The sequence below is a fragment of the Podarcis gaigeae genome, assembly GCF_964106915.1.
Source record: "Podarcis gaigeae genome assembly, chromosome: 13".
Classification (NCBI taxonomy): Eukaryota; Metazoa; Chordata; class Lepidosauria; order Squamata; family Lacertidae; genus Podarcis; species Podarcis gaigeae.
Genome location: NC_139689.1, coordinates 36,247,080 through 36,274,589, shown reverse-complemented (window position 1 = coordinate 36,274,589; position 27,510 = coordinate 36,247,080). Strand labels below are relative to the sequence as shown.

At 46.5% G+C, this 27,510-nt stretch overlaps 1 protein-coding gene across 2 annotated transcripts; it reads right to left on the bottom strand.

The window, feature by feature from the left end:
- Positions 1–583: 583 nt before the first annotated feature.
- PDK2 (pyruvate dehydrogenase kinase 2) lies at positions 584–26,658 on the bottom strand. 2 transcript variants are annotated; one of them, XM_083709653.1, is made up of 12 exons: positions 26,418–26,658; positions 22,054–22,195; positions 14,968–15,039; positions 14,145–14,329; positions 13,226–13,315; positions 9,313–9,390; positions 8,732–8,761; positions 5,953–6,029; positions 4,585–4,683; positions 3,858–3,965; positions 3,644–3,757; positions 584–2,483 (listed from the first exon to the last, which is right to left on the bottom strand). In XM_083709653.1, the coding sequence occupies exons 1-12, from the start codon at positions 26,536–26,538 to the stop codon at positions 2,343–2,345; spliced, it is 1,257 nt and encodes a 418-aa protein (XP_083565779.1). In that variant the 5' UTR covers positions 26,539–26,658; the 3' UTR covers positions 584–2,342. The 2 variants fall into 2 exon arrangements, with proteins under 2 accessions (XP_083565779.1, XP_083565780.1); XM_083709654.1 differs by lacking the exon at positions 8,732–8,761 and having other exon boundaries at positions 26,418–26,647.
- Positions 26,659–27,510: the final 852 nt, after the last annotated feature.

The following is a 27,510-nucleotide window of genomic DNA, read 5'->3' as shown; positions in this document are numbered from 1 at the left end:
GTAACCCGAGGTACCACTGTACGATGCTCTACCACATGGGAAGACTTTCGCAGAGATGATTTTGATTACTCAAAACATAACCATGGTTTGAGCCAATGCTTAAAACATTCATCGCACACACACACAAGGTGGTGCCATTTCTGCAAGCCTTACACCCATGTCCTAATAATGTCAGGATTGCTGCCACTTTCTGCCACACCTAATGGAGCCCTCACTCTGCGGCTCCTCGAGCCACGAAGCACAGAGGAAAGTGATGAGAACACGCAGCTTGAGGTATAACGCTGTGTTTCTCAAACGACAACCCTAACGGCTGCTTCTTTCAAAAACCAAAGAGAAGGGGGAAGTACCATTACAGGAACCAGTGACCAAGATTCTGCCCGATGACCTGAATCTTGCCAGCCAAGGGCATTTCAGGGACAGAATCCAAATCTGAGCTTCAAAAGCACAATAGGGTGAAGCAAGCCTCTAAAGGAGCATTCTCCCATTCTACAATTCCTCGAAAAGTCAGTAAACGTGGGGCGACGAAAACCCAACACCAAAAAGTCAATCCGCAATGAAGCAACGCGTCACACAACCAGGGAGGTAGGGTTTAAAATTTAATGGTTTCCCCCCCCCCCGATGGTTCGTCAGCGAGCAAAGAATACTGTGGCAGTTTCTGTGTGTCCGTGGTTCCACCCAGAGAATAAAATAGATCTATATATATATATATATATATATGTACATGGAAACTTCCAGACAATTTGAGAGTGTGCCATGCAGGAGGTTCCAAGCAAAGGCTGGCTGGCAGTTGCTTGGGGAGCCAAAAGGTGAGATCAGAAGAATTTGGGGGAGGGGCGCAGGTGATTCCTGCTTAGATGAATTGGGGAAGCGACTGGAACGGAAAGCAATGGCAGGAGTCAGATGGGGATGCTTTGCCCCAAACCCATCACCATTCCCATTTGCTTCGAACGAGGACCAGAAAGGAGGGACCCTGGCAGGAGCTACAGGAGAAGGGAGGAGGACTGGCAGAGGGAGGTGCTACAGTCTTTGCACCTCCCAAACTGGTGCCTATACTGCAAACAGCGACTCTTGCCTATCACTTCCACACACCATAGTCGAGGAGACAATCCCTTTCTTCTCTGGGCAGAGACCTCCACTTGCTCCACCGGAGTTGAAGGTGGAAGCCCTCAACACTCTCCACCCCAGCCTCTCCCTCACCCACCACAACCCACTGAACTAGGCCCAGTTGCTTACGCCGCCATGTTTTTCCCACAAGGCTTTGCTACAGCGCCTCAAGTGACCTAGCAGCTCCGTGTGGCTCCTGCAAGCATCACATGGGAATTCTGGCATTGCAAGGCTCCCCCAAACTGCCCACCCCGTTCGGGGGCAACGCTTTGGCTCGCAGAAAACAGGGTGCGCAGGATTTTTTTCCCCCACCACAAAGGGAAGCATGTCAGCATGAGCCTCACTAGGAGCAGATCTGCGCTCAGTCACGGAACCATTTCAGCCAATGGTGGGTGGACAAGCTGATTGAGCAGGGAGCCACCAGTGAAATTCTGAGATCTCCTTCCAACGCTGGCACAGATCCCACGGCACACCTACAGTCTGTCTGCCCCTAGTCTGGGTACCCATCTCCCACCTACGCAACCCGCAGTTCAAACGGCCTCTTTTTCATGTCACGTCCTCCCTTGCTGGGGAGTCATACACGTTGGGAAAAGTACAGAATGTAACACAAAGGTTTCTGTGTACCAGAAACTGCCCTCCCTCTTCTGCTTGCGTTGAGAAGCAACCCGGGTGGCCTTGAATTTTCTCAAACTTGCCTGCTCGTTTCAATAGGTTTATCTGCCTATAGGTGACACTTCCCCTCTGTCCGCCATGTCAGGAAACGAACACACCCCACATGCGCCAGCTGCTATGCCATCCCTTTGACTCTTCTCTAAATCTTAGGTGCCCAATCCTTTAAGCTCTTCCATTTTAAGGTATAATAATAATAATAATAATAATAATAATAATAATAGATGGTGTGCAAAACACTTAAGTATGATCCAAACCACTCGTGGAAGGCAAAATCCAATCGGCTAGGCCAGAGGGCAGTTCTGAGGGGCAAGGAGGAGGAGAAGAAGTTCCATGCGGGGCTGTGGCAATATTTGTGAAGGAGATCTAGGCTACGTACTTCCAAAAATCGAATCTGAGAAGCTGCCAGGCTCCAGGCCAGGCCAACCACGAGCTCTTGCAGAACGAGGTGGGTTTGTGCTGGTGATGATCATCCCGTGTTTCTCTTTCCCGCCCCAAAGTTTCAGTGCCTCCGTCGACGAGGCCGGGCGTCGAGACACCGTTCCCTCGAGCGAGCAAAAGTCTCCGTCTTAGGTCACCCTGTACGTGGAGGTGTTCTTGGGCTCCGTACTGGGCACGCACCAGTCGTCGGCTTCCTGGATGGTCTGGTAGTGGCGCCAAGCCGATTTGTTGTACACCGGAAGCCGCTCCACAGAGTCTGTTGACAGGGCCTGGGAAAGGGACAAAAGCAGTGTGGGATTAGGGGCTCCTAGCAGGGCCAGGTGCACGGCCAACACACCTCCAATGGCAGCTCCGCGGCTGTAAGTGCCCAATCCACCGTGCCTTCAACCCCCTGTATCTGGCAATGCCCACAGGGACCACCAGGTGACCATTGTGGGCCCTGCAAGTTGGGGAGCTCACTCCAAAAGGGAGAGCCAGTGTGGTGCCCTGCAGATGCTGGACTACAACTCCCATGATCCTCAGCCACTGGCCAAACTGGCTCAGGGAGATGGACATTGTAGCAGTATAGATTTTTCCAATGCCAGGTTGTATCTTTGGGGTGTGTGTGTGTGTGTGTTTTTTAAGGTATGTGTGGGGAGGGAGAGACAGAAAAAGTAACAGCCTTCCCACAGTCCCTATTTTAATAGCAACAGGAGACTCATATGGAGTTCTTGTGCAGAGTCAACGGCTGAAGGAGGGTCACAAAATCTCCCGTAGAGGTTCTCCTAACCCAAACATGCATCCAAAACAAAGGTCCTCTTCGCCCGGGCTTCTTTTGGAATTCCCAGTGACACTTCAGGGCTTTCGGAAGAAAGTACAGTTAGGGGGGAAAGTATTTGATCCCCTGCTAAATTTGCCCGTTTGCCCCCTGATGAAGAAATGACCAGCCCATCATTTTTATGGTAGGTTTATTGTAGCTGTGGGAGACAGAATAACAAAAAATTTATTGGAATTTAGTCTTGTAGCCCAGTCCAGCCTTGTGCTGGTCTACAATCTTGTCCCTGACATCCTTGGACAGCTCTTTGGTCTTGGTCATGGTGGCTACTTTGGAATCTGCTGGATTGATTGCTTCTGTCGACAGGTGTCTTTTGTACAGGTACTGTAATGAGCTGGGATTACAGGTAAGACCTGGGCGTTAACTTAGGGATGTTCGCTCTGCAGGCCATCTGCTTTGGATGTGCATAAATAATAAATTATAATAATAAATAATAATAAATTTATTATTATTATTATTATTATTATTATTATTATTATTATTATTATAACATTCATCTCTCCTGAGAAGCAGGAAAGGAACAGCTCCTCAATGTGAAGAAACCAGGTTGGCACTCAAAAGAAGTAAGTCACATTTGCGGGTGGGGGAAGGAAGACAAGGACAAGACCAACTCACCTTCAAATAGATAACAGCATCCGTCCCAAACCCCTCCATGGAGAAGAGCTGAAGGTCACCTTGGAAATACTTGGCATAGAGTCTGGAAATTGGCAAGCCGTACCCAAAGCCAGCCTGGTTTTAGCAGGAGGAAAGGACAAGAGTGTGGTTAGTAAATGGTCTTCTCTCTCTCTCTCCCCCTTCCACCACTCTGGGCCCAGTTAAGAGCACATACCAGGGGCGTCCCTCCGGTCCCCAACTCTGGCTTGGGTGCTGTGGAATACATATAGCTGAAGAGCCGCTCTATCTTGCGCAGAGGGACCCCACCTCCGCGGTCGCTCATCTGTTCCAAGACAGGGAAGGAAAATAGAATCAATTGTGATGGCTGTAGGGGGGGCAGTTACTGCTGCTAGATGATGATGAAAAATTAATAATAACAATAACAATAATAATTTATTTATACCCTGCCCATCTGGCTGAGTTTATTATTTATACCCCGCCACTCTGGGCGGCTCCCAATCGAGTGTTAAAAACAATACAGCATTAGATATTACAAACTTCCCTAAACAGGGCTGCCTTCAGATATCTTTTAAAGATAAGATAGCTGCTTATTTCCTTGACATTTGATGGGAGGGCATTTCACAGGGCAGGCGTCACCACTGAAAAAGCCGTCTGCTGGGTTCCCTGTAACCTCACTTCTCGCTAGGAGGGAACCGCCAGAAAGCCCTTGGAGCTGGATCTCCGTGTCTGGGCTGAATGATGGGGGTGGAGATGCTTCTTCAGGTATACTGGGCTGAGGCCGTTTAGGGCTTCAAAGGTCAGCACCAACACTTTGAATTGTGCTTGGAAACGTACTGGGAGCCAATGCAGATCTCTCAGGACTGGTGTTATGTGGTCCCGGCAGCCACTCCTTCTGAACAATTTCCTTCTGAAACTCCTCCCTTCCCAGTCTCCCCGCTTACCCTGATGGAGAGGTCTTCTTGGCCCAGGGACACCATCACCTTGATGGGTGGTAACGTGAGGCTGGACTCGTGGCTTTCTACGGTGGCTCTCATGGCATTCTGGAAGGCAATGGAAAAACAAGGTCTCCCCTAGCCAGACTTTTCTAAACCAGACCTCCCTGCCCTACTGGGTTGAATATTTCAGCTTTCAAATTCCAAAAAAGGTTGCAACAAGAATTGGGCACTCAAGAGACACTTTGGTTGAATTAATATAATTTAGCATTGCTCGGTTAGTAAACTGCAGGTAAAATTACATAGAAATCATTAAAAATAATCCCCAAGTACTTGCAATTCTATACTATTATTATTATTAGTTAGCATTACCTGACATTTTCAGAAGGTAGAATCAAAATTACTTGATTTTCTAAAAGCAGCTTAGGTGATTCTTCATCAAAACTAGACTTAGCAAGCTAAAAGCTGTCCAGCCACAAAAATAACAGAAGACTGGAATTCCTCACACTCAAAAGCATATTTTTAAGACCCTTCACTGAATAAATTTGGAAGAATTAAGCTTCACACCCAACTGGCACAGGTTTGCTTCCTGCAGTTAGAGTGTACCTCAGCAGTCGGCCATTAAGAACGACAAGGAAATGCATACTGGGGGGGGGGAAATGGCCGACTGCCATCAAGGTAACTCAAGCAGGTAACTCGCTATGGATCCACAAAGGGATTAGGATTCCGCTGGAAATGTCAGGCGACAGTTTCCTCCAATTGCTCTTTTGCTAAGTAATATTTATTGTATTAAACAGACATGCGTGTTTGAGAATTTTTAAAAAACGGTTATTAATCTCGTAAGTGTGATTTTGATTTATCAAAAGTAACAAGACTGCTTCCCATGCCAGAATATGTGATGAAAAGAGGGGCTTCCACTGACTGGTATTAGTCATTGTATTATAAATTGTTATTGTTATAATGAGGCTATTACTGGACTGTAATAAATAGATGATGATGATTATTATTATTTATACCTTGCCTATCTGGCTGTGTTTCCCCAGCCACTCTGGGCAGCTCCCAACAAAATATTAATAATGTAAAAAGCAATAAAACATCAATCATTAAAAACTTCCCTAAACAGGGCTGCCTTCAGATGTCTTCTAAAAGACAAAGAGCTGTTTATTTCCTTGACATCTGATGGGAGGGCGTTCCACAGGGAGGGTGCCACTACCGAGAAGGCCCTCTGTCTGCTTCCCTGTAACCTCACTTCTCGCTAGGAGGGAACCGCCAGAAGGCCCTCAGAGCTGGACCTCAGTGTCAGGGCTGCACGATGGCTGTGGAGATGCTCCTTCAGGTATTATTATTATTATTATCAAAACCGCAGGGAAGAATTACCTTGAACAGCTCGAAGAGCATGTGGTACAGGTGAGACGGGACATAGACCATGTGGATGGACTGTTCGGGGTGGTTAGCTAGGAAGCAGGAGAGGAGAGGTCATTGAAAGCACAACGGCTGCTATTCTCTACCTTCCCTTCCACCAACCCGCCACGTGCAAGTCGCCCATGCTTCCTGCTGCATTTACCTGCCAGTTTTCAGAAACGCTGCTTTAGCCACACAGGTTCCATGTTCAAGGTTAGATGTTCTGGCTCATGTCAGGTGCTGCCCCCAAGACGCCACACCCCCAATGCTTTCATGCCAAAATACAGGACGCCTCAGCTACTCAACCAAACAGAGAAGGCCTCACAAGCAGAGGAGACTCCTTGCATTTCCCTGCTCCCCGAAGCCTTTCCCCTGGCTCCTTGGTTGGCTCCCTGGCTCCCTGGGAGCCCTCCAAGACTTCCTTCTTTTAGCTCCCCATCAGGCTGACATTGGGACGCGGGCAGCACTGTGAGTTAAACCACAGAGCCTAGGGCTTGCTGATCAGAAGGTTGGTGGTTCAAATCCCCGCCACAGGGTGAGCTCCCGTTGCTCGGTCCCTGCTCCTGCCAACCTGGCAGTTCGAAAGTACGTCAAAGTGCAAGTAGATAAATAGGTACTGCTCCGGCGGGAAGGTAAATGCCGTTTCCGTGTGCTGCTCTGGTTCGGCAGAAGCGGCTTAGTCATGCTGGCCACATGACCCGGAAGCTGTACACTTGCTCCCTCGGCCAATAAAGCAAGATGAGCGCCGCAACACCAGAGTTGGTCACGACTGGACCTAATGGTCAGGGGTCCCTTTACCTTTACCAGCTGACATGTCACCGTTTCTATTGCTCTTCGCAAGTCCTCCCCCCCCCCCACTTCAACATGCACAAAACTTCTCCCATTTCCCAAAAGCACAATCCCCAAATGCCTCTATAGTCATACCTCGGAAGCAGTGCCGGATTTACATATAAGCTAAACAAGCAATAGCTTAGGGTCCCACTCTCTTGGGAGCCCCCCAAAAAATTAAAGGGGGAAAAAAACACTGGATGTACATTTCCAAAATATAAAATAAAAAACAAATAAAATAAAGCCTGCATACAGCCACAGTGTTTTGAGTTGTGTATGGAACTATCAGATCCATAAATTACCGTATACCATATATTCAACACAAAAAGAGTGACAATTTGTTGCTGACAAAGGACAGCTGGACATATAAAGGGCCCCATTGCCTTCAGTAGCTTAGGGCCTCATCAAATCTAAATCCGGCCCTGCTCGGAAGTCGAAAGGAATCCGTTCAACCAAAGCACGGCTTCTGATTGGCTGCAGGAAACTCCTGCAGCCAATCGGAAGCCGTGGAAGCCCTATCGGATGTTCGGCTTCCCAAAATAGTCTGCAAACTGGAACACTCACTTCCGGGTTTGCAGCGTTCGGGAGCCAAAACGTTTGAGAATTAAGCTGTTTGAAATTCAACGTACGACTCTATGTAATTCTAGTTGCTGCAGAACCATCAGATTTTGCATGCTAGTATAAAGCAGCCTTGGAGGTTATACACATTTATTCAATGGCAGAATGCAACCGTTTGGCTGTGTGATATCAAATGTATGCTGATATGTGTCCCCCTTTCGGGAGCTGGACTCTCCGTCCCCCCAAATACTATTGAATGGTTGGGAGGGTCCACTTGTGGGCTAAATGCTTTTACCATCCTGAGCAAAGACCCGCTGAGGCAGACCAATCCAACATCGTGGGCCGAACAGATGCCTCTGGAAAGCCCAAAAGCCAAGCATGACTGCAACAGCCCTACCATTCAAACTCAAATCCGGGGTATACTGCTCTTGAACATGGAGGCTCGCTCCATTTAGCCACTGTAGCTTCATAGTTTTTGACAGACTTCTCCTACGTGAATCGGGGTTGCCTGCTGTTAGTTAGTGGAACTTGGATGCTTTAATACATGGGCGATGAAAGTGGTTTGTTTACCCCTTGGTGATACCTGAGAAGCAGAACCACTATCTGCCCCTGTCTATCTTGCTTACCTCCTACTGCAGACCCAGGAAAAAGAGATCTATTGTTAATAAATTTATAGAATCATAGAACTGTAGAGTTGGAAGGGACCCTGAGGATCATCTAGTCCAACCCCCTGCAATGCAGGAATATGCAGCTGGTCCATACAGGGATCGAACCTGCAACCTTGGTGTTAACAGCACCATGGTCTAACCAACTGAGCTATCCAGGCTCAAATTGTAGGGCCCTTCCTTCCAGAATGAACACGAAGGGCTGCATAATTGTGGGGGAGATATTGTTTGACTGCAAATGAGCACTGAAAAATAGCAAACGAGGGTTTGTGTTTCTCTGTCTTTTATTATTTCAAGATCAGTATTTGCGTTCTGTCAAAAGGCTGCTCTGTATTTATTAGAAAATACTGGAAAAGGGCAAAACCAATATCCTTATTGAACCGATTCAGTCCTGAATGCAAAAAAATAAAATAAAAATGCAAACATGCCCCTAAGTCTTGATGAAAGAGATAAGTTAAGCATCTACTCTAAGTTGTCCGTTAACTAGGATTTCCCCTTACTCCGATTTCCACATTGCAAAGAGCTGCACCTGTTGAATTCTCCATGCCATGCCGCCAATTAAAGGGACGGGAGCTGCTATCGTTTGGTTTAGGAGGCGATAAAAAAAAGCCACAAGGAATGAAGCCGGGATTCTAGCAAAGCTTTAGCCACTGAGCCACAATGCTAACCTTCAGGACAGCCTGCTGACTGAATGATTTACTTACTAGGCCACGGGTGAGGTCCTGTTCCAGATGCTGAATTAAAAGGGGGAGGAAATGAATGAGGCCAAGAGTTGCTCTACAAGCTGAAAGGATGGACTTTCTCTCTTTTATTTCATTTAAAAAGGGAAGCCTGGAGAGAAAGTTACGCAGTCCAAAATGGAAACAGACTATAAACTGGGGCATTTTCCACCCGTTGAAATGTTATTACGAAGCCCATTTCCCCAAAATTACACTCCAGCGTAAATTAAGGTCCCGTCTCTGCAACGTTTATGATTATGAGCCTCATATTCAGGTGGAGGAGTAGCACCTCTGTTTATCAGGAAGCCTTGCGAAACCTGTCTGCAGTCGAGAGGACCTTCCACAGCTGGCCTGCAAGCACAGTACTGATCACGTCTACTCAGAAGTAAGCCCTGGCTTGCTCCCAGGTAAAGCAGAGTTAGGACAACGGCCTTCGTCGATGCCCACCAGCTCTTGGCCTAGACACCACCGGAGCACCCATGTTTACTTTATCACCCTGAATTTAAATGAACCCTCTTTTCAATCTTGCCGCCCTGCCTTCTGGCTCTGTCCCCTGCAGGACTCACCATTCACTTCCTGGATCTCCAGGTCGGGAGAAGCCATGTAGTATTTGTCACACAACAGCTTGGACATGTCGTAAGCATCTGCGGCAGGAAGAGAGACCCAACATTTTAGGTTGCTGCAGGAACACAGTATGCTAAATAATAATAATTATAATTTGTATTCATTTTCCAGTAAAAATCTTCCAATTATTAACAAATCAGATCAAATCATATACATTTATCACCAATTATAAATTCCAAATTAAATAATTTCCAGGGACTCCTCATGTTCTGGTTTCTTGAGGTAATATCTTTTATTTACATTTTGCTTTCTTGCTTGTTGGTTCCAATTTCATAATTCTGATTGTCCATCTTCGTTTTATCAATTTGTCAGTCTTCGGTAAAGGTAAAGGGATCCCTGACCATTAGGTCTAATTGTGGAGGACTCTGGGGTTGCGGCGCTCATCTCGCCTTACTGGCTGAGGGAGCTGTCATACAGCTTCCGGGTTATGTGGCCAGCATGACTAAGCCGCTTCTGGCGAACCAGAGCAGCACACGGAAACGCCGTTTACCTTCCCGCCGGAGTGGTACCTATTTATCTACTTGCACTTTGATGTGCTTTCAAACTGCTAGGTTGGCAGGAGGAGGGACCGAGCAACGGGAGCTCACCCCGTCGAGGGGATTCAAACCGCTGACCTTCTGATTGGCAAGTCCTAGACTCTGTGGTTTAACCCACAGCGCCACTCGCGTCCCGCTTCAGTCCGGTACATGATTCAAAATCTTCTTTTAACAAGTCTTTAGATCTAATTAGCCCAGTCTGCTTTTGGAACTCTTTTAACATGATGGTTTTGCTGCACACTGGTATGAATTAGAAAGCGGCTGCTACAAGATGGGATTAGGAATTATTTTTTCCCTGATCTTCCCCTTAAAGACCCAGCAGGCCACCCAAGTAATAAAATCACCATTCGTCAAGTAATAAAAGAGAAACAGAAGGCAACGTGAGTTGTATCGCTTCTGCTTCTTTGCCACGGAGGACTCTCTCCCCCCTTCTCTTGGTATTTCCCTTGGAATTGCTCTTTGGGAACACTCAAACTCAGCTATGAAAGAACTGCCTGGCGACTAAAATAATTGTTAAGAATATGGATCAAGATAAGATAGAGAATATACAGCAACAAGTTGGCATAGAGGTGGTGAAAAAGGTGAAATATCTGGGAATTTGGATAACCCCCAAAAATATAGATTTATATCAGAATAATTATACACCAGTGTGGAATGGGATAAAGAAGGATCTGGAGGTGTGGGGACGAATGAAATTGTCTTTCTGGGGAAGGATCTCAACAACAAAACTGTTATTTCTGTATCAAACGATTCCAATAATCAAGGGGACCGGGGTATTTAAAGAATGGCAAAGAGTTATTTCAAGGTATATCTGGCAGGGAAAGAAGCCAAGAATTCAATTTAAGTTATTAACTGATGCAAAGGAAAGAGGCTTCGCCCTGCCAGACTTGAAACTGTACTATGAAGCCTTGTGTCTCTGTTGGTTAAAGGAATGGATAAAATTAGAAAATACAGAATTGTTAGATTTGGAAGGTTTTGATAATAGATTTGGATGGCATGTGTACCTATGGGCGGGAAAGAAGAAAATTCATAAAAGTTTTGAAAACCACATCTTCCGAGGATCGTTAATAGAAGTATGGGAGAGGTATAAAAACCTACTCGAACCAAAAACTCCACACTGGTTGTCTCCGTTAGAGGTTATGTCCGTTAAAAGAACTAATATGAGAAAGAACTGGATTACATATGGAAATTTGACTATGAAAGAAGGGGGGAAATGGAAAATGAAACCTTATGAGGAAGTGAAAGAATTTGTGTACGACTGGTTGCATTATTTGCAGATAAATGAAATGTTTAAAAAAGATTTTAAAGAATATGGATCTGCAGAGAAGGACTCTAAATTTCAAATAGATATAATAAATAGTGAATATAAAATCCTATCCAAAATGTATAAGATATTGTTGGAATGGCATACAAAAGATGAAGAAGTCAAATCAGTTATGATAAAATGGGCCAAAGATATTGGATACAATATACAATTTAATGATTGGATAAAATTATGGAATGAAAGTATCAAATTTACTGCATGTACTGCATTAAAAGAAAATATTATGAAAATGATGTATAGATGGTACATTACACCAGTAAAACTTGCAAAAATGTATAAAACATGTAAGAAGTGTTGGAAATGTAAAGAGACAGATGGTACATTTTTTCATATGTGGTGGGAATGTAAGAAAATGAAAAGCTTCTGGGAGTTGATATATAATGAATTGAAAAAAATGTTGAAATATACATTTGTTAAGAAACCAGAAGCTTTTCTCTTAGGAATCGTAGGTAATGAAATAAATAGAAAGGACCATAAAATCTTCCAATATGCAGTAACAGCAGCAAGAATATTATTGGCTCAGAAATGGAAACAAGAGCAACTACCAACGCTGGAGGAATGGAGAACGAAGCTGATGGACTATGCAGAACTTGATAAACTGACTGGGAAGATCAGATATCAACGAGATCAAAAATTCATCGAGGACTGGGGAAAATTAACAAATTATTGGGAATGTTTAAGTGACAAGGAAATAACGTTAGTGGCATTTAGAGAAGCTCTGTGATAAATTTAAGTAATATTGTAAAAAAGTAAAATAAAAGAAGGGGGAAGACATAAAGGCAATATAAAAATTTGGAAATGTGTATTTAAAGAAATTAAATACGAATGATTGGCAGGAAAGCTGAAGGAAGTCAAAAACTGAAAAGTTTAATAGAAACTGTAATGTGGAATGATTATATGTTTGTATGGAAAATTAATAAAATATGATTATAAAAAAAAAAGAACTGCCTGGCTTCGGTTGTCTGTGCCCCTGGTAACCTGCAGGTTAGACTACCACCAAGCATTGCATGTGGGGCTGCCCTTGAAGACAGTTGCAAATGAGGCAAGATTAATTGACCCAAGGCCTTGTGTAAACAGGAAAAGTCTTAGCTTGGTGTGGAAATGTCAACAAGGACGGTGTCTGGCGTGTCTATCTGTGGAGAGAATTCCACAGACTCCTGAAATGGCCTGTTCTCATGTGGCAATCCTCCTCACTGCCCTCAGGTGAGGGCCATGTTCGAAACTCCCACTGTGCTAGGTGCATTTTGTGACAGGGAATTTCATTAGCGAGGGCAGATTCTGAGCTCTGAGCGCAGTACTGCACCGAAGATTTCAGATGAAAACTGCAGAGTGAAAGGAAACAAGGACCGTTTTCCTCCCCGACTTCCAGCTACTCTCTGAAGAGAAGATACCCTCTTAAGAATATTAGGGGGGTGAGCAGGGGAAGGACTAGACCATGTGAAAAATAAACATAATACAGTGGTACCTCGGTTTCTGAATGTATTCTGTTCCGGAAGACCGTCCGAGTTCCAAAACGTTCGATAACTCAATAAGGAAGCCTCAATATAGAAAACACAATACGGAAGCCGTGTGGCATGTTCAACTTCTGAGGCGTGTTCAAAAACCGAAGCATTTACTTCTGGGTTTACAGTGGTACCTCGGGTTAAGTACTTAATTCGTTCCGGAGGTCCGTTCTTAACCTGAAACTGTTCTTAACCTGAAGCCCCACTTTAGCTAATGGGGCCTCCCGCCTCCACAGCGCGATTTCTGTTCTCATCCTGAAGCAAAGTTCTTAACCTGAAGCACTATTTCTGGGTTAGCAGAGTCTGTAGCCTGAAGCGTATGTAACCTGAAGCATATGTAACCCAAGGTACCACTGTACAGCGTTTGAAAACCAAAATGTTTGTCAATGGAGACGTTCGGAAACCGAGATTCCGCTGCATTTTAGCTGCAGTTCATTCATTTTCAGGAAGGAGCAGGAAGGGGAGGAGACACAGAACATAAAAGCCCACCAACCTCTGACCACGTCCGAGACGTTACAGTTGGGATCGATGCTCCCGATGTGCTTGGGGTGGGCCGGGTTGGTGCTGCCGTCGAAAATCAAGGCTGTGAGGGGAGGAAAGGGTGAAGTTAACAAAGGCAGAAACCATGGCATGTGGCAACCATGACAGGACAGGCATGAGGAGATCCTGGCGCACCAGGAATGAGGGTCGGGCTGCCCCACGCACAGGCGACTTCACTTCGAGGTGGTGACAAGCCCCAGGATATGCAGAAGGATTTTTAAAAAGGATAAAAAATTTAAACTGTTTTAAGTAAAGGATTGGGAAGTATGTAGGTAAAAGGTAAAGGCCCATCGGATGGTTAAGTCCAGTCAAAGGTGACTATGGGGTTGTGGCCCTCATCTTGCTTTCAGGCCAAGGGAGCCAGCGTTTGTCCACAGACAGCTTTCCAGGTCATGTGGCCAGCAGAACTAAACCGCTTCTGGCAGAACGGGACACCATAACGGAAAACAGAGCGCACAGAAACTCAGCTTACCTTCCTGCCGCAGGTGTCCCTATTTATCTACTTGCACTGGTGTGCTTTCAAACTGTTAGGTTGGCAGGAGCAGGGACAGAGCAATGGGAGCTCACCCCATTGCAGGGATTCGAACCGCCCAAGAGGCAAGCCCAAGAGGCTCAATGGTTTAGACCACAGCACCACTACTATGATGTAGCAAGAAGGGGAGAGAAGGGAACTGCTGCCAAAAACAAAGTGGGTGGGAAGACAACTTTAGATTTGCACTGAATTGTTGAATGTAAATGCCTCAATTTTTTTGAAAACTGATAAAAATTAATTAGCAAAAAAAGAAAAAGGAATTGCAGAAGCAGTGTTACAGACCAGGAACAAGGAGGGTGAGGGTTGAACAGGAATCCAAAATGGCTGCCACTGAACTCACTGTGCTGGTTAATCAACATGCGGATGGAAATGCGGCTCAGGTAGAAGCGATCCAGGAAGTACTGGATGTTTTGGTTGGTGACGGGGTCATCCCCATAAGCTTCTTTGTACTCAATCACGCCCTGCGCCATGGTGGGGACCACGTCGTTGTGGCGGTTACGGATCGTGACCAGGGCGTTCGTGAATCTGGGAGGAGACAGGTCACAAAGGAGGAGGGGAGAAGAATAAATCCCAAAAACGGGAGGTAGGTCTTCTGTCTGAGAGCGGAACAACGTCCTTCTACTCTTCACTGTGTGCTAGAGAAAAATCACACACCTTGCCCCATTAGGGCATCTCATTGACGGGTGGGGGGTGTTAAACATAATTTATGCAGATTCCTTCTATGAGGGATCTTTAAAATATGTTTTTTGGGGTGTGAGGAATAACAATCTGCTATTATTTTTGTGGTAGGCCTATGTCTGATGAAGATGCACATAAAACCGCTTTAAGATTTTAATTTTACCTTCTGAAAATATTAATACATAACTGCAAGTACTTGTCAATCATTCTGAATGATTTCTATGCAATTTTACAAACCTTTTGCTTCCCAAGCAAAGCTAAATTATATTGATTTAACCAAAATATTATTTTGAATTCCCAAGTCACGTTCCAGTGGGAGCAGACCAAAGCCCAATACTGCAACAACTCCAGACAAGATTGTTGACATTCTCCATGCAGGAAAGATGTCACATAAAAAGTGGCTTTGCAGTGATGCTCTGAAGTGGGGTTCTTGTATGCGCTGTGCTCAACAGCCTCCTCCCTCCCCCCAAAAAACCCAAACTCACTGTCCCAATGTCCCTTGGTCCTCAGGGTTTTTGTCCAGGAACACCATGATGTCCAGCAAGCTCTGCACGTACCTGGTAGAAGGAAGAGAGAAAGAAGAGTAGGGACTACTTGGATGGAGAAGAAGTTTGTGAAGAGTTGCCTGCGGCCTTCATGAACTGGGTATGTGAAGACCGCCGAGACCACATAACACCGGTCCTGAAAGACCTTCTTTGGCTCCCAGTACATTTCTGAGCACAATTCCAAGTGTTGGTGCTGACCTTTGAAGCCCTAAACGGCCTCGGTCCAGTATACCTGAAAGAGCGTCTCCACCCCCATCGTTCTGCCCGGACGCTGAGGTCCAGCGCCAAGGGCCTTCTGGCGGTTCCCTCCCTGTGAGAAGTGAGGTTACAGGGAACCAGGTAGAGGGCCTTTTCAGTGGTGGCGCCCGCCCTGTGGAACGCCCTCCCATCAGATGTCAAGGAAATGAACAACTATCTGACTTTTAGAAGACATCTGAAGGCAGCCCTGTTTAGGGAATTTCTTATGTTAGGTGGTGTTTTTAATATTATGTTGGGAGCCGCCCAGAGTGGTTGGGGAAACCCAGCCAGGTGGGTGGGGTATAAATAATAATAATAATTATTGTTTATTATTATTATTATTAGTGTTAGGGCAAGAGGCTAAAGGAGAGACACATATCTTTAGATCAAAGAATCATAGAGTTTGAAGGGACTGTGAGGGTCCTCAAGTCCAATCCCCTGCAATGCAGGAATCTTTTGCCCCACATGGGGCTCAAACCCCCAACCCTGAGATCAAGAGTCTCGTGCTCTACCGACTGAGCTACACTCAGGGCTGTAGATTTGAGCCCCACGCTTGGCAAAAGATTCCTGCCTTGCAGAGGAGGGGGTGCACTTGCATGACGCACATGGTCCTTTCCAATGCTACAATTCTAAGATTCTTTGATTCTATGTATATACAGTGGTACCTCGGGTTAGGTACTTAATTTGTTCCGGAGGTCCGTTCTTAACCTGAAACTGTTCTTAACCTGAGGTACCAGGGTTGCTTACCCTCCAGCTATCGTCTGTCCCCGTGCCGGCGGAAGCCACCAATCACCCGCCCTATTTCCGCAGCGACAGCCAATCAACACCAGCCCTTGCCGAAGCCACCAATAACCTGAGACTGACAATTTCCAGCTCGTGGCAGCAACCAATCACACGTCCCCCCCATGTATAAGATGACCCCCAATTTTTATCATACAGTGGTACCTCTGGTTACGTACTTAATTCATTCCGGAGGTCCGTTCTTAACCTGAAACTGTTCTTAACCTGAGGTACCACTTTAACTAATGGGGCCTCCTGCTGCCGCCGTGCCACTGGAGCACGATTTCTGTTCTCATCCTGAAGCAAAGTTCTTAACCCGAGGTACTATTTCTGGGTTAGCGGAGTCTGTAACCTGAAGCGTATGTAACCCGAGGTACCACAGTAAATGCGTACAGTGGACGCTCGGGTTGTGAACGTGATCTGTGTGGGATGGAAGTTCGCAACCCCCAGCGCTCGCGACCCACGTCTGCACACGCGCAGGTTGCGATTCAGCGCTTCTGCGCATGCACGACCGCCAAAACCCGGAAGTAACCCGCTCCTGTACTTCCGGTTTTCAGCGAAAAAACGCAACCTGAAGCGGCTGTAACCTGAGGTATGACTGTATTTGTGTGAATGTAGATGCACAACCGCATCACCTATTTTCCACTTGCATCTCTCCTTTGGGTTTTGATCTGTGGGAAATCAAATGGAACTTTTCAAACAAAAGTGGGGTGCTGCATGGAAGGAAAGAAGCATATTTATTAGTAGCTGGGAGGTGCTGATAAGGCAACAGGCAGCTTTCAACGCCAGCTAGGGCACTGGGTGGGTGCAGGGAGGGAGAGAGGGTTTGCAGCAATCAACTTGCCGCTTTGCTCTGCCGTGGGGGAATCGCGGTTTTCCTACGCCGCGTTTCTCAGGCAACTGCAAAGGGATGTGAGAACAGGGCGAAGCGAAGCAAACAAACAGTCCCTCATCACGTGCTTTCCTCAAAGTAGGACAAAGTTCGTGCAAGCCGCTTAAAAGCAGCGGCACCTTCAGGCAAAGAGAAAACAAAACAAAAAGGCCTTCCTAAAAAGGGGTGGGGGGGGGGAGGAAGAAAAGGGGAGTGAGGGAAACAGAAGTTAAAAGACCCAAGCAGGCAGGCAACCGGCCAAGCATCGTCCTTCCTTGGGAACTGAATATGACAAGGTGCTACACTTTTCTGAGCATGCGTAGGGAGCCATGTGAGTGTGCCGCACCAAGAAAACAAAACAGAGTGTTGTGGCACCGCGAAGCCTCCTTTGCCAACCTGCCGTCCTCCTGATGTACTGAGGCGTTCACAAAGGAAGGGTTGAACTCTGATTAATAAGAATACACACAGAGGCTTGAACCAGCAAGACTCTGGGAAGGGTGCGTATAATAATCTGTGTGTGTGTGTGTGTGTGTGTGTGTGTGTCTCCACCCCTCGGCCCAGGTCGTTTTATTCACAAAAGAACTTTTTACAGAGTGTTCGTAAGAACCAATCAGATTTCTTCTGAGCATTTCCACAAACCCCACTGTGTGGAAAAGTTAAACGAATTAAAACTAATTAGCATGCATATTTCTGGGGTAAACAAAGAACAGAACTACAAAGGAGAACATTTGGCAACCCCTGAGGTCATAAACAAGCAATATACATGATAAGGAGGATAGCCAGGAGGACAAAGATCATTATCACCTTTATGTGAAACCGGTTTCCTGGCCCTAAGATTAACATCCTGAGATTAACATATTGGAAAGGCTACTTCAAAGAAGCTTGCCCACTATCTTTAATGACCCAGGAGCCTGCCTGGGGAAGCAACTGGGCTGTGTACCTGACTGGTGAAGAAAGAGAAATGGAACAGGGATGCAGAGGTGTGGATTGATCAAGAATCGTATCAAAATAGTTTAAACCCAGTCAACGCAATGCTTTCATTGCTGACACAGATGGCTTACTCTATATTTGTTATAATTCCTCATAGCAATCCCACCTCATCACTACAATGTACCTGGACTGAAACGCCCATCCGTTCCGCTGGCTGAGGCTGCTGGCACTTGCATGTGGAGGGTACCGGGTCGGCGATGGATGCTTTAAAGGCCAACAGATTTATTGTGGCATCAGGCTCCAAGCAGAAACCTCACCTGTTCCCTTGTATGTTTACAGTGGTACCTCAGGTTACAGACGCTTCAGGTTAAAAACGCTTCAGGTTACAGACTCCGCTAACCCAGAAATAGTACCTCGGGTGAAGAACTTTACCTCAGGATGAGATCAGAAATCGTGCGGCGGCGGTGGGAGGCCCCATTAGCTAAAGTGGTACCTCAGGTTAAGAACAGTTTCAGGTTAAGAACGGACCTCCGGAACGAATTAAGTTCTTAACCCGAGGTACCACTGTATTTCTTAAGAGTCAGCCGCCAGGTTCACCCACCCAAAGACTCACAGCTGCTGAAAGTGTTTTAGAGCACAATCTGGGTGTTTGAAACTACACGCCAATCCCTCCCCAGCCCCGTCGAGACATGCCACATCCCTCCTCGATGCCTTAGAATATTTAAAAATATTTTAAAAATCGGATTTTTTAAAAAAAGTTAAATTGGATTTTTAAAATAAAATGCTTTTGGATGAAAAATATTTCTAAAGAAAGTTTTCTGTTTAAGTTACATCATAGTCCAGAGGCTATTAATAAGGAAATAAGGATTTGTTTTAAGTTTTTCATGTGTGCTAAAACACAGTGTTTTTTTTAAAAAACAACGTTTAACCACATCAGTTAACAAACATGGATACATATGCTATAATGTTACTGTTTTAGTTTAAAAAATTGTTTAAATTGTTATTAAGGAAATGATTGTTTTTCTCCTTCCAATAAAGTACAGCAAAAAAGTTGTCCAAATGTAAACAGTTAACTTATTAAACCTGACAATAATTTCATAATTATCTATGTGTTTCTAACAGTATAACCAAATCAGTAATTTTTGATATAACTGTAAAAACTACTCTGAAATTTTATTATTCCAAAAAGGAAACCTTCATCTGGTTGTAAATATTAAGATTATACCAGCAAGAGTGAGTCTATCTGTAAAAAAATGATTTAAATCAAGTCTTACTGACTAGTGATTTAAATCGTGATTTAAATCAATTTGATTTAAAGCAAATCCACCCTGCTTAGAACCTATTTCCACTCTGACACACTTTTGCAGATCAGGACAAGAAAAGCACTGCGTTATCCTATGTGCTCCAAATCATTATTCCTAAACATATCTACACGGCCCCAAGCAGCCAGTCCCTTTAAAGCAGGATGCCAGCACAGCTGATGGGAGTTGTAATTCAAGGGATGATGGGAGTTGTAGTACAGCAACATCTGCGGCTCCCTCTGCTGTTTCATGTTTCTCTCACATAACAACTCCCTGATCTCCACCAAAACCACCGGTCCTTATAACTCAGAGCTGCCAGCTTACCACCAAAAAAAGAGAAAAGAACGGCAGCCATATTTTCGGTTTGAGAGATTGCAAAAACCCTGTGTGCTTCCAAAACAAAAGGGGGGGGGGAGCACCTTGACAACTCAATTATTGAAATGTAAGCTCTTGTGGAGGGACGCGGGTGGCGCTGTGGGTTAAACCACAGAGCCTAGGACTTGCCGATCAGAAGGTCGGCGGTTCGAATCCCCGTGACAGGGTGAGCTCCCGTTGCTCGGTCCCTGCTCCTGCCAACCTAGCAGTTCGAAAGCATGTCAAAGTGCAAGTAGATAAACAGGTATCGCTCCGGTGGGAAGGTAAACGGCGTTTCTGTGCGCTGCTCTGGTTCGCCAGAAGCGGCTTAGTCATGCTGGCCACATGACCAGGAAGCTTTACGCCAGCTCCCTCGGCCAATAAAGCGAGATGAGTGCCACAACCCCAGAGTCGGCCACAACTGGACCTAATGGTCAGGGGTCCCTTTACCTTTAAGCTCTTGTGGACTGTAATATTTGCATAAAGCGTTCATGTCATGCTAAAAGCGGGTGGGGGGGAGGTAGAGGGGATTAGCTGGGTGGGGTTTAGTTCAGGAGGTAACCAGTTGTAGCTGCATTCACCACAGGCTCCTTTTCCTTATAAACTTACTTCCACTGACCCTCGGATAAACCACTCTTGTCTGTCAACCTTCAGTGATGGCCAGTGAAACCCACACTTAGAAGGGTTTTCCTGGACCTATAGCAGAAATAGAGACCCTGTGGCCCTCCAGATGTCGTGACCCAAGCACTGGGCTTTGCTAACTGGGGCTGATGGGAGTTGGAGTCCAATAACACCTGGAAGCTCACAGGGTCGCTATCCCTGGCCTACACAGATAAGAGTGAGACTATTTTTTTAACGCACACAAACAATGGCTGGAAAGACAAACTCATGAACAGTGGAGCACAAGCGGCCACAGAACGTAAGGAAGCACAGTCTGTATAGTGGTACCTCAGGTTAATAACTTAAAACTGTTCTTAACCTGAGGTACCACTTTAGCTAATGGAGCCTCCCGCTGCCGCACAGTTTCTGTTCTCATCCTGAAGCAAAGTTCTTAACCCGAGGTACTACTTCTAGGTTAGCAGAATCTGTAACCTGAAGCGTCTGTAACATGAAGCGTCTGTAACCCGGGGTACCACTGTACATCTTTTTAAAACTGTGTGTGTGAGTCATGATATACCAAAAGACAAGCCCTGAAGAGAAAAGTTTCTCTGCTTTGGTTTTTGGATGCCAAATGAGAATTCTACACAGGGTTAAAAGGTAAAGGTAAAGGGACCCCTGACCATTAGGTCCAGTCGTGACCGACTCTGGGGTTGCAGCGCTCATCTTGTTTTATTGGCCGAGGGAGCCGGCGTACAGCTTCTGGGTCATGTGGCCAGCATGACTAAGCCGCTTCTGCCGAACCAGAGCAGCGCACGGAAACACCGTTTACCTTCCCGCCGGAGCGGTACCTATTTAGCTACTTGCACTTTGACATGCTTTCGAACTGCTAGGTTGGCAGGAGCAGGGACTCGAACCGCCAACCTTCTGATCAGCAAGTCCTAGGCTCTGTGGTTTCTGTGGTCAGCGCCACCCGCATCCCTTCTACACAGGGTTACCCGAGAGTAAACCCCTTTGAACTGAACAACACTGATTGATTGATTGATTGATTGACTGACTGATTGATTTAATTGAATTTATATGCCACCCTTCATCAAAAGATCTCAGGGCGGTTGACAGAATAAAATACAAGACAAAACACAAGAAAATAATTAAACCAAAACAACAACAAGAAAACCCCAGTTTGCCCAGACGTATTTAAAAGGCTGTAGAGTATTAATCCGCCAAAGGCCTGGTTGAAGAGGAACATTTTTGCCCAGAGGGTAAAACTATATAATGAAGGCGCCGGGCAGGCTTCCCTGGGGAGAGCATTCCACAAACAAGGAGCCACCACAGAGAAGACCCTTCTCATGTTACCAGATCCAGACCTTACACAGAGGAGGCACATGAAGAAGGGCCACAGAGGATGAACACCGAGTTTACATTTCTGAGTAGACTTGTGCAGAATGGCTCTGTAAAAGAGCCCTGTGAATGAGAAGCCCCCAGGCAACTGCTGAAGGGTGTTGGGCACTGTGAAACTGCCTTATATCGAGCCAGAAGACCTACCCCTCCAGCCGAGTAACATCCGCTCCAGGACTGGAAAGTTACTTTGGTTTGGCAGGCTGGATAATAAAGGAACCCCTGATCATCCTCCGAGGCCCATCTTCGTGTGTCTCCTCCATGAGAGGACTGGAGGGTGGCAACACAAGAACAGGGCCTTTTCTACAGTGGCTCCCTGTCTATGGAATGCTCTCCCCAGGGAGTTTTGGCTGGCACCTTCATTATACACCTTTAGGCGCAAGGCAGCAATTGTTCCTCTTCAGGCAGGGTGAATGACATCCGATGCACTTTTAAATGTGCTGTGGGAGGGAGCGTATTATTAGTTTGTTTTTGCTCTTGTTTTTATTGTGTATGGTGTTTTTTATATATTGTGATTTTATCTGCCCATAAGCATCTAAATAAACAGAAGGGACTCACCAGCTCTGCACCAACTGAACAGAAGGGGTGCTGAGCACACGGTCTGGGAGAAGGTTGATTTCCTTCATGATGTTTGCCAGCCGGACAGGGAGTTCTTGGCGGAGAAAAGTGAATGAGGTTTTCTCGCAGGCATTGCTGGATCCTGAAAAAAAACACACACCCTGCTATCAGCTGTTCTGGCGGACACCCCAAGGAAAAGGTTATGCCAGCCAATATTTATTTATTTGACTGCTGAGTTTCTATCCCTCCTTTTTTTCCCTTCAGGAGCTCAAGGTGTTATGCATGGGTTCTCCCTCTCCTCAAATAGCCCCCACAACAACCCTGTGAGGTAGGTTAGACTGAGAGGCAGCGACTGGCCCAAGGCTTTATGTAGGGTGGGGATTTGAACCCTGGTCAGGATCCAAGGTGCCACTCTGGAAAGTTATTGCAAACCAGCCTGTGATCCCCAACGAAGGCCCCCTAACTGGAGGATAATCTATAAAATTCTAGCCTTGCAAGATGCAGATCAGGCATAGGCAAACTCGGCCCTCCAGATGTTTTGGGACTACAACTCCCATCATCCCTAGCTAACAGGACCAGTGGTCAGGGATGATGGGAGTTGTAGTCCCAAAAAATCTGGAGGGCCGAGTTTGCCTATACCTGTTCCAGATCCTGCAATTAACTATGTTACCACGTACCTACAGTATTACAAGCGCAACATGCATGCATGCATGTGTGAACACAAACACACACAAATTTTATATCTTCCTTTACTGTCCCCTCCATATTTATGATGACAAAGGTTCTGATCAGGGAAAGCTCAGGTGACGCTCTTTGTATTTAAGGTGTCTTAACGGCTCTCTGTTGCTTTTGTTATGTTGGAGTAAGATAACGAACACGGAATAAGCTAGCTGCTCAGGCACTGCTCCTTGAAAGTTGCTAGACCTCATGTTTGTAGAGAACAAACTGCAAAGAAAAGGGGGGGGCAAGATTCTGCTCAAGATTTAGAAACAAAATGGTAGATTCAAGCAGTCAGGCGCCAAGAGTTTGTATAGCCACACACTTTGCCATTTCAGCTGCTGACAAATCCATTCACCCAGCTGCTACTGCTCCATTTCTGGGGTGGATTTCCAACATCTGCTACGGATTACCTCGGATTTCAATGCTTTCCATGTTCCCTTACTCACTGGGCAAGAAAACCATTTCCTGGGGTAGATGGAAGCGCAGAAACGGAGAAAAACACCACAATTCTAACCACGTCTATTCATAAGTAAATCTTCTTCAGTTCAAAGGATCTTAAAAGGTAAAGGACCCCTGACAGTTAAGTCCAGTCACGAACGACTCTGGGGTTGCGGCACTCATCTCGCTTTACTGACTGAGGGAGCCAACGTTTGTCCGCAGACAGTTTTTCCGGGTCATGTGGCCAGCATGACTAAGCCGCTTCTGGCGAAACCAGAGCAGCACACAGAACCGCCATTTACCTTCCCGCCGGAGTGGTACCTATTTATCTACTTGCACTTTTTGGCATGCTTTCGAACTGCTAGGTTGGCAGGAGCTGGGACAGAGCAATGGGAGCTCACCGCGGTGCGGGGATTCGAACCGCCGACCTTCCAATTGGCAAGCCCAAGAGGCTCAGTGGTTTAGACCTTTCAAAGGATCTTACTCCCAGGCAAATGAATTAGCATAGCAGGCCTTAATCCCTCACATGCAACTGCTGGAATTTGTTTTCGGTGGCGCAGCTTGACCTTGAAATCCAAGGTGGTTAAAAAAAAAATACCCGGCTTATTTTACAAAAGTCCTGAGAGCTTAAAAAAAAAGAGATGCAGAAACCACTGTAATGCATTAGTAAGAAGCACGGGGTGGGGGTAGGGAACCAGCTTTCCAAAAACACACACAGGATTGGATGGTGTTATTTCCAAGCCCTGCCACCTCCGAATTCCATAAATCAAACCGTATGGAAACAGGGTATTTCTCTACTAACAGGAGGAAGGTCTGCAGACAGCAGGGACGTGATGTGTTTATTACTGAAGCAGATGTGTGGAAGCAATTTATGCTGTCAAAAAAAGGAGAAGGAAAGAACCCAAGGTGAGAGCGCTGGGCAAGGACAGGGAAACAGGGAGCTGTTCAGCAAACAGAGGAGACAGAAAAGCAAGGAGAGGATGTAGGAGAAGGCAAGCTGGGCCATATACACCCAAAGGTTTTTCCCACCGCCCCCACCCCTCCCATCCAAACTCTCCACAGAAGGAAACCTGCACACAGGTCAAAGCACTAAGCAGCAAGCTGAGCTGTGCAAGCAACTGCTGGAAAGGGAGACAAGGAATCCATTGTGCATGTTTCCGTTTGCTACAGAGGCAAAGAGTGCGGAGTTCTTTATTTAGCCCCGCTGTTTTGAAAAGAATGAAGCACTGCAGGGAAAACAGAGGGAGGGGGGAACTGGCCAAAAAAACCATTGGCAAGTGGAGCTAAGGGAGGTCTTGACGCTGAGGATCCCCCAATCAGCACCACTTGTCCTTCATATCCTTCAGAGGGCATCACACAAAACTCCCCCCTCCCAACTCAGCAGCATAAACCCAGAGCGAGGAGGCAAGGTCTTTGCAATTCACAAGAATCGCTTCTGCCATCAGGGAACTTTGAAATATTGTCCGTCCTGCCCTCTCTCTCTCATTCATCTCTGATGTCCTTTCAAAATAGCAATGTGTTTGGGGAGATGTCAATCCAGGTGGACAAGTGAGCAAATCCTGGCAAAAGGGGCACTGTTGGGAACAGAACCTTAGAAGTTGTACCTGCCCAGATTTAGTCCAGGTGTTTGGCTTGCAACCTTGTGGATAGAGGGAGATGGTGGTGCTGTCACTGCTCAGATTTGGGTCATTTAGCAGCACTGAAACTATACTAGCCCCCTGCAGGTAAAACTGCTGAACCAAATGACAATGGGGGGGGGGAGTAGGGGGCTGAATGCAGCAATTCCCTAGTTCATATATATACACTTTTAGCCCCCAGGAAACACTGGTCCCGCATTTAAGCAGAGCTTTCTGCACATCCCAAATCCCTCAGAACTGTGGCAATGGATTAGCAAGGAAGGGCACAAGAACTCTGTACAAAACAGAATGTTTACGTACAGAAGCGGGAATGATGCAGAGCCCTTTTGGGGTTACCACATTTATCTGAGCTACACAGGGCATATTTACTTATAGAAGTGCACTCTGTGACTTGTGGAAGCACAGAGATCAGCCTGAAGTATCTAGTTGTGGAAATGGATGCGTGTGTTAAAGGCATGGGAGCACACAGGAGGAAGAGATTTACTGGACTGCACGGGAGGCAAAGAACAGGCTAAATTTGAGGAAAGTTGGGTGGCTGCACGCTTATGGCGTGAGTTGCATGTGCATAGGAATGTTTATCTACTTATATAAATTTTTAACTGGAGATGTCATTGAACCCGAGACCTTCTGCACACAAAGTGAGCTATGCTCCCAATCTTCTCTCTCACACACACAAACAAAAGGAAAGATCACCTGTTCGGCTGCCGGACATTCCTCCATAGATAAACAGGGAATGCTGTTCAGAGAGCCAGATTAAAGTGTTACTTGGTATATTTACGCAGAGGGGAGGTGTTCTGAGGTCACCTGGTTACACTGAACTGTTTGAGCCACAACTGATCTACAAGGTAGCAATTCTGTAGGCAAAGTGACCTGGCAGCCAATTCCACTCCACTCAACAGGACTTGCTTCTACTCACACTTGCACAAGACCACCACCATGTCAAACCTGTTCAGGTACCAAGGACTTAGAACACCTGAAACAGAATAACTCCACTTTGATGAAGCCCCAAGCGCAGGGGATGGGCTTAACAAGGTTAGGGAGACAAAAGGAGAAGCGGGTCCTTAATCCAGTTTAGCTGGGCGCAGGAGGGTGGGGGACAGCCGGTTCTCGCTTCCCTAGATCATGCATATTATCCTACTTTCCCACCTACAAAACACCCAAGGCAGCTAAGAAAAACAACGCAGCAACCAGTGGCTACAACTCTACATGCACTTACCTGGGAGCAAGTCCCCACCCCCCTCGAATCAGGTCATTCCCTGCACTCGCAAGACAGGAATGTGCTCCGAAACTCCCCCTCCCTCTGAATTCACCATTAAAAAAATAATAATCTATGGAGCAGAAGCAAAGCAGAAACGCAACCAAAGCTTCCCACCCCTTTTGTTTACCATTAAAAAAAAAACTTCTTGTCTGCCGCTGTTGTTTAAGTAGCAACAGAGCGGATGCAAAGAGATTTAAACACACATTTGTGCGGATTGGCTTGTTATTTTTGGAGACAGCAGGGAGACCCGGCTGGTGGGTCAATGCGCCTCCTTCCCCTGCCTGCCCGACTCCCTCTGCCCGTCCACGCACCGAAGTCCAGGAACTGCTTCATGGAAAGCGGGGACGGCGAGAACTTGCTGAAGTGCTCGATGTACTTGGGCGCCCCGGCCAGCGCTGAATGGCCCTTCAGCAGGCAGCGCAGGAGGCGCATGGCGGCGGCGGCGGCGGCTGCACCTGGCACCAGCCAGGCCCCGGCAGGCCAACTCAGCGGCCCTCCCGCCTTGCAACAGCCGACCCACACTCTCGGGCGGCTCAGAGAGCGACTGGCAACAGCCCTGGAGGAGCCGCCAACCCCGGAAAGGCACAGCCCCGCCCTCGCCCGCTCCCGGCCAATCGGAGGCGGGGGCCCGCCCACCCACTCCGACGGACGGCCGCGGCGGAAAAAAACAAGACGTGGCCGGCCAATGGGAAGACGCTCGGCACCACGTGGAAAAGGAAGGGGAGGGGAGACACGCCCATTTAACTCTTCCTTTTTCTGCCTATTATTGTTGCCGTCGTCGTAAGGTGCTGTTCTAGAAGTCGTCCGATTTGTAATTGCATGTTTATCGCTTCTTGCATCTATTATATCCAGGGCCGGATTTAGGTTTGATGAGGCCCTAAGCTACTGAAGGTAATGGGGCCCTTTGTATGTACAGCTGTCCTTTGTCAACAACAATTTGTCGCTGTTTTTTGTGTTGAATACATGCAGAATTTATGGACCTAATAGGTATCTAAAGTCATTTGCACATCAGAATGTAGGCACCCTATATATAGAAATGAGCAAACCAGTGATATTTTAGGAAGCAGGCTAGCAGGTCTTACATCATACTTAGGAGCCTAGACAACACAGAACACTGTTGCTGTATGTAGGTTTTATTTTACTTGTTTTTTATCTTATATTTTGGAAATGTACATCCAGTTAGGTAAAGGTAAAGGGACCCCTGACCATTAGGTCCAGTTGTGACCGACTCTGGGGCTGTGGCACTCATCTCGCTTTATTGGCCAAGGGAGCTGGCGTACAGCTTCCGGGTCATGTGGCCAGCAAGACTAAGCCGCTTCTGGCAAACCATAGCAGCGCACGGAAACGCCCTTTACCTTCCCGCCGGAGCGGTATCAATTTATCTACTTGCACTTTGACGTGCTT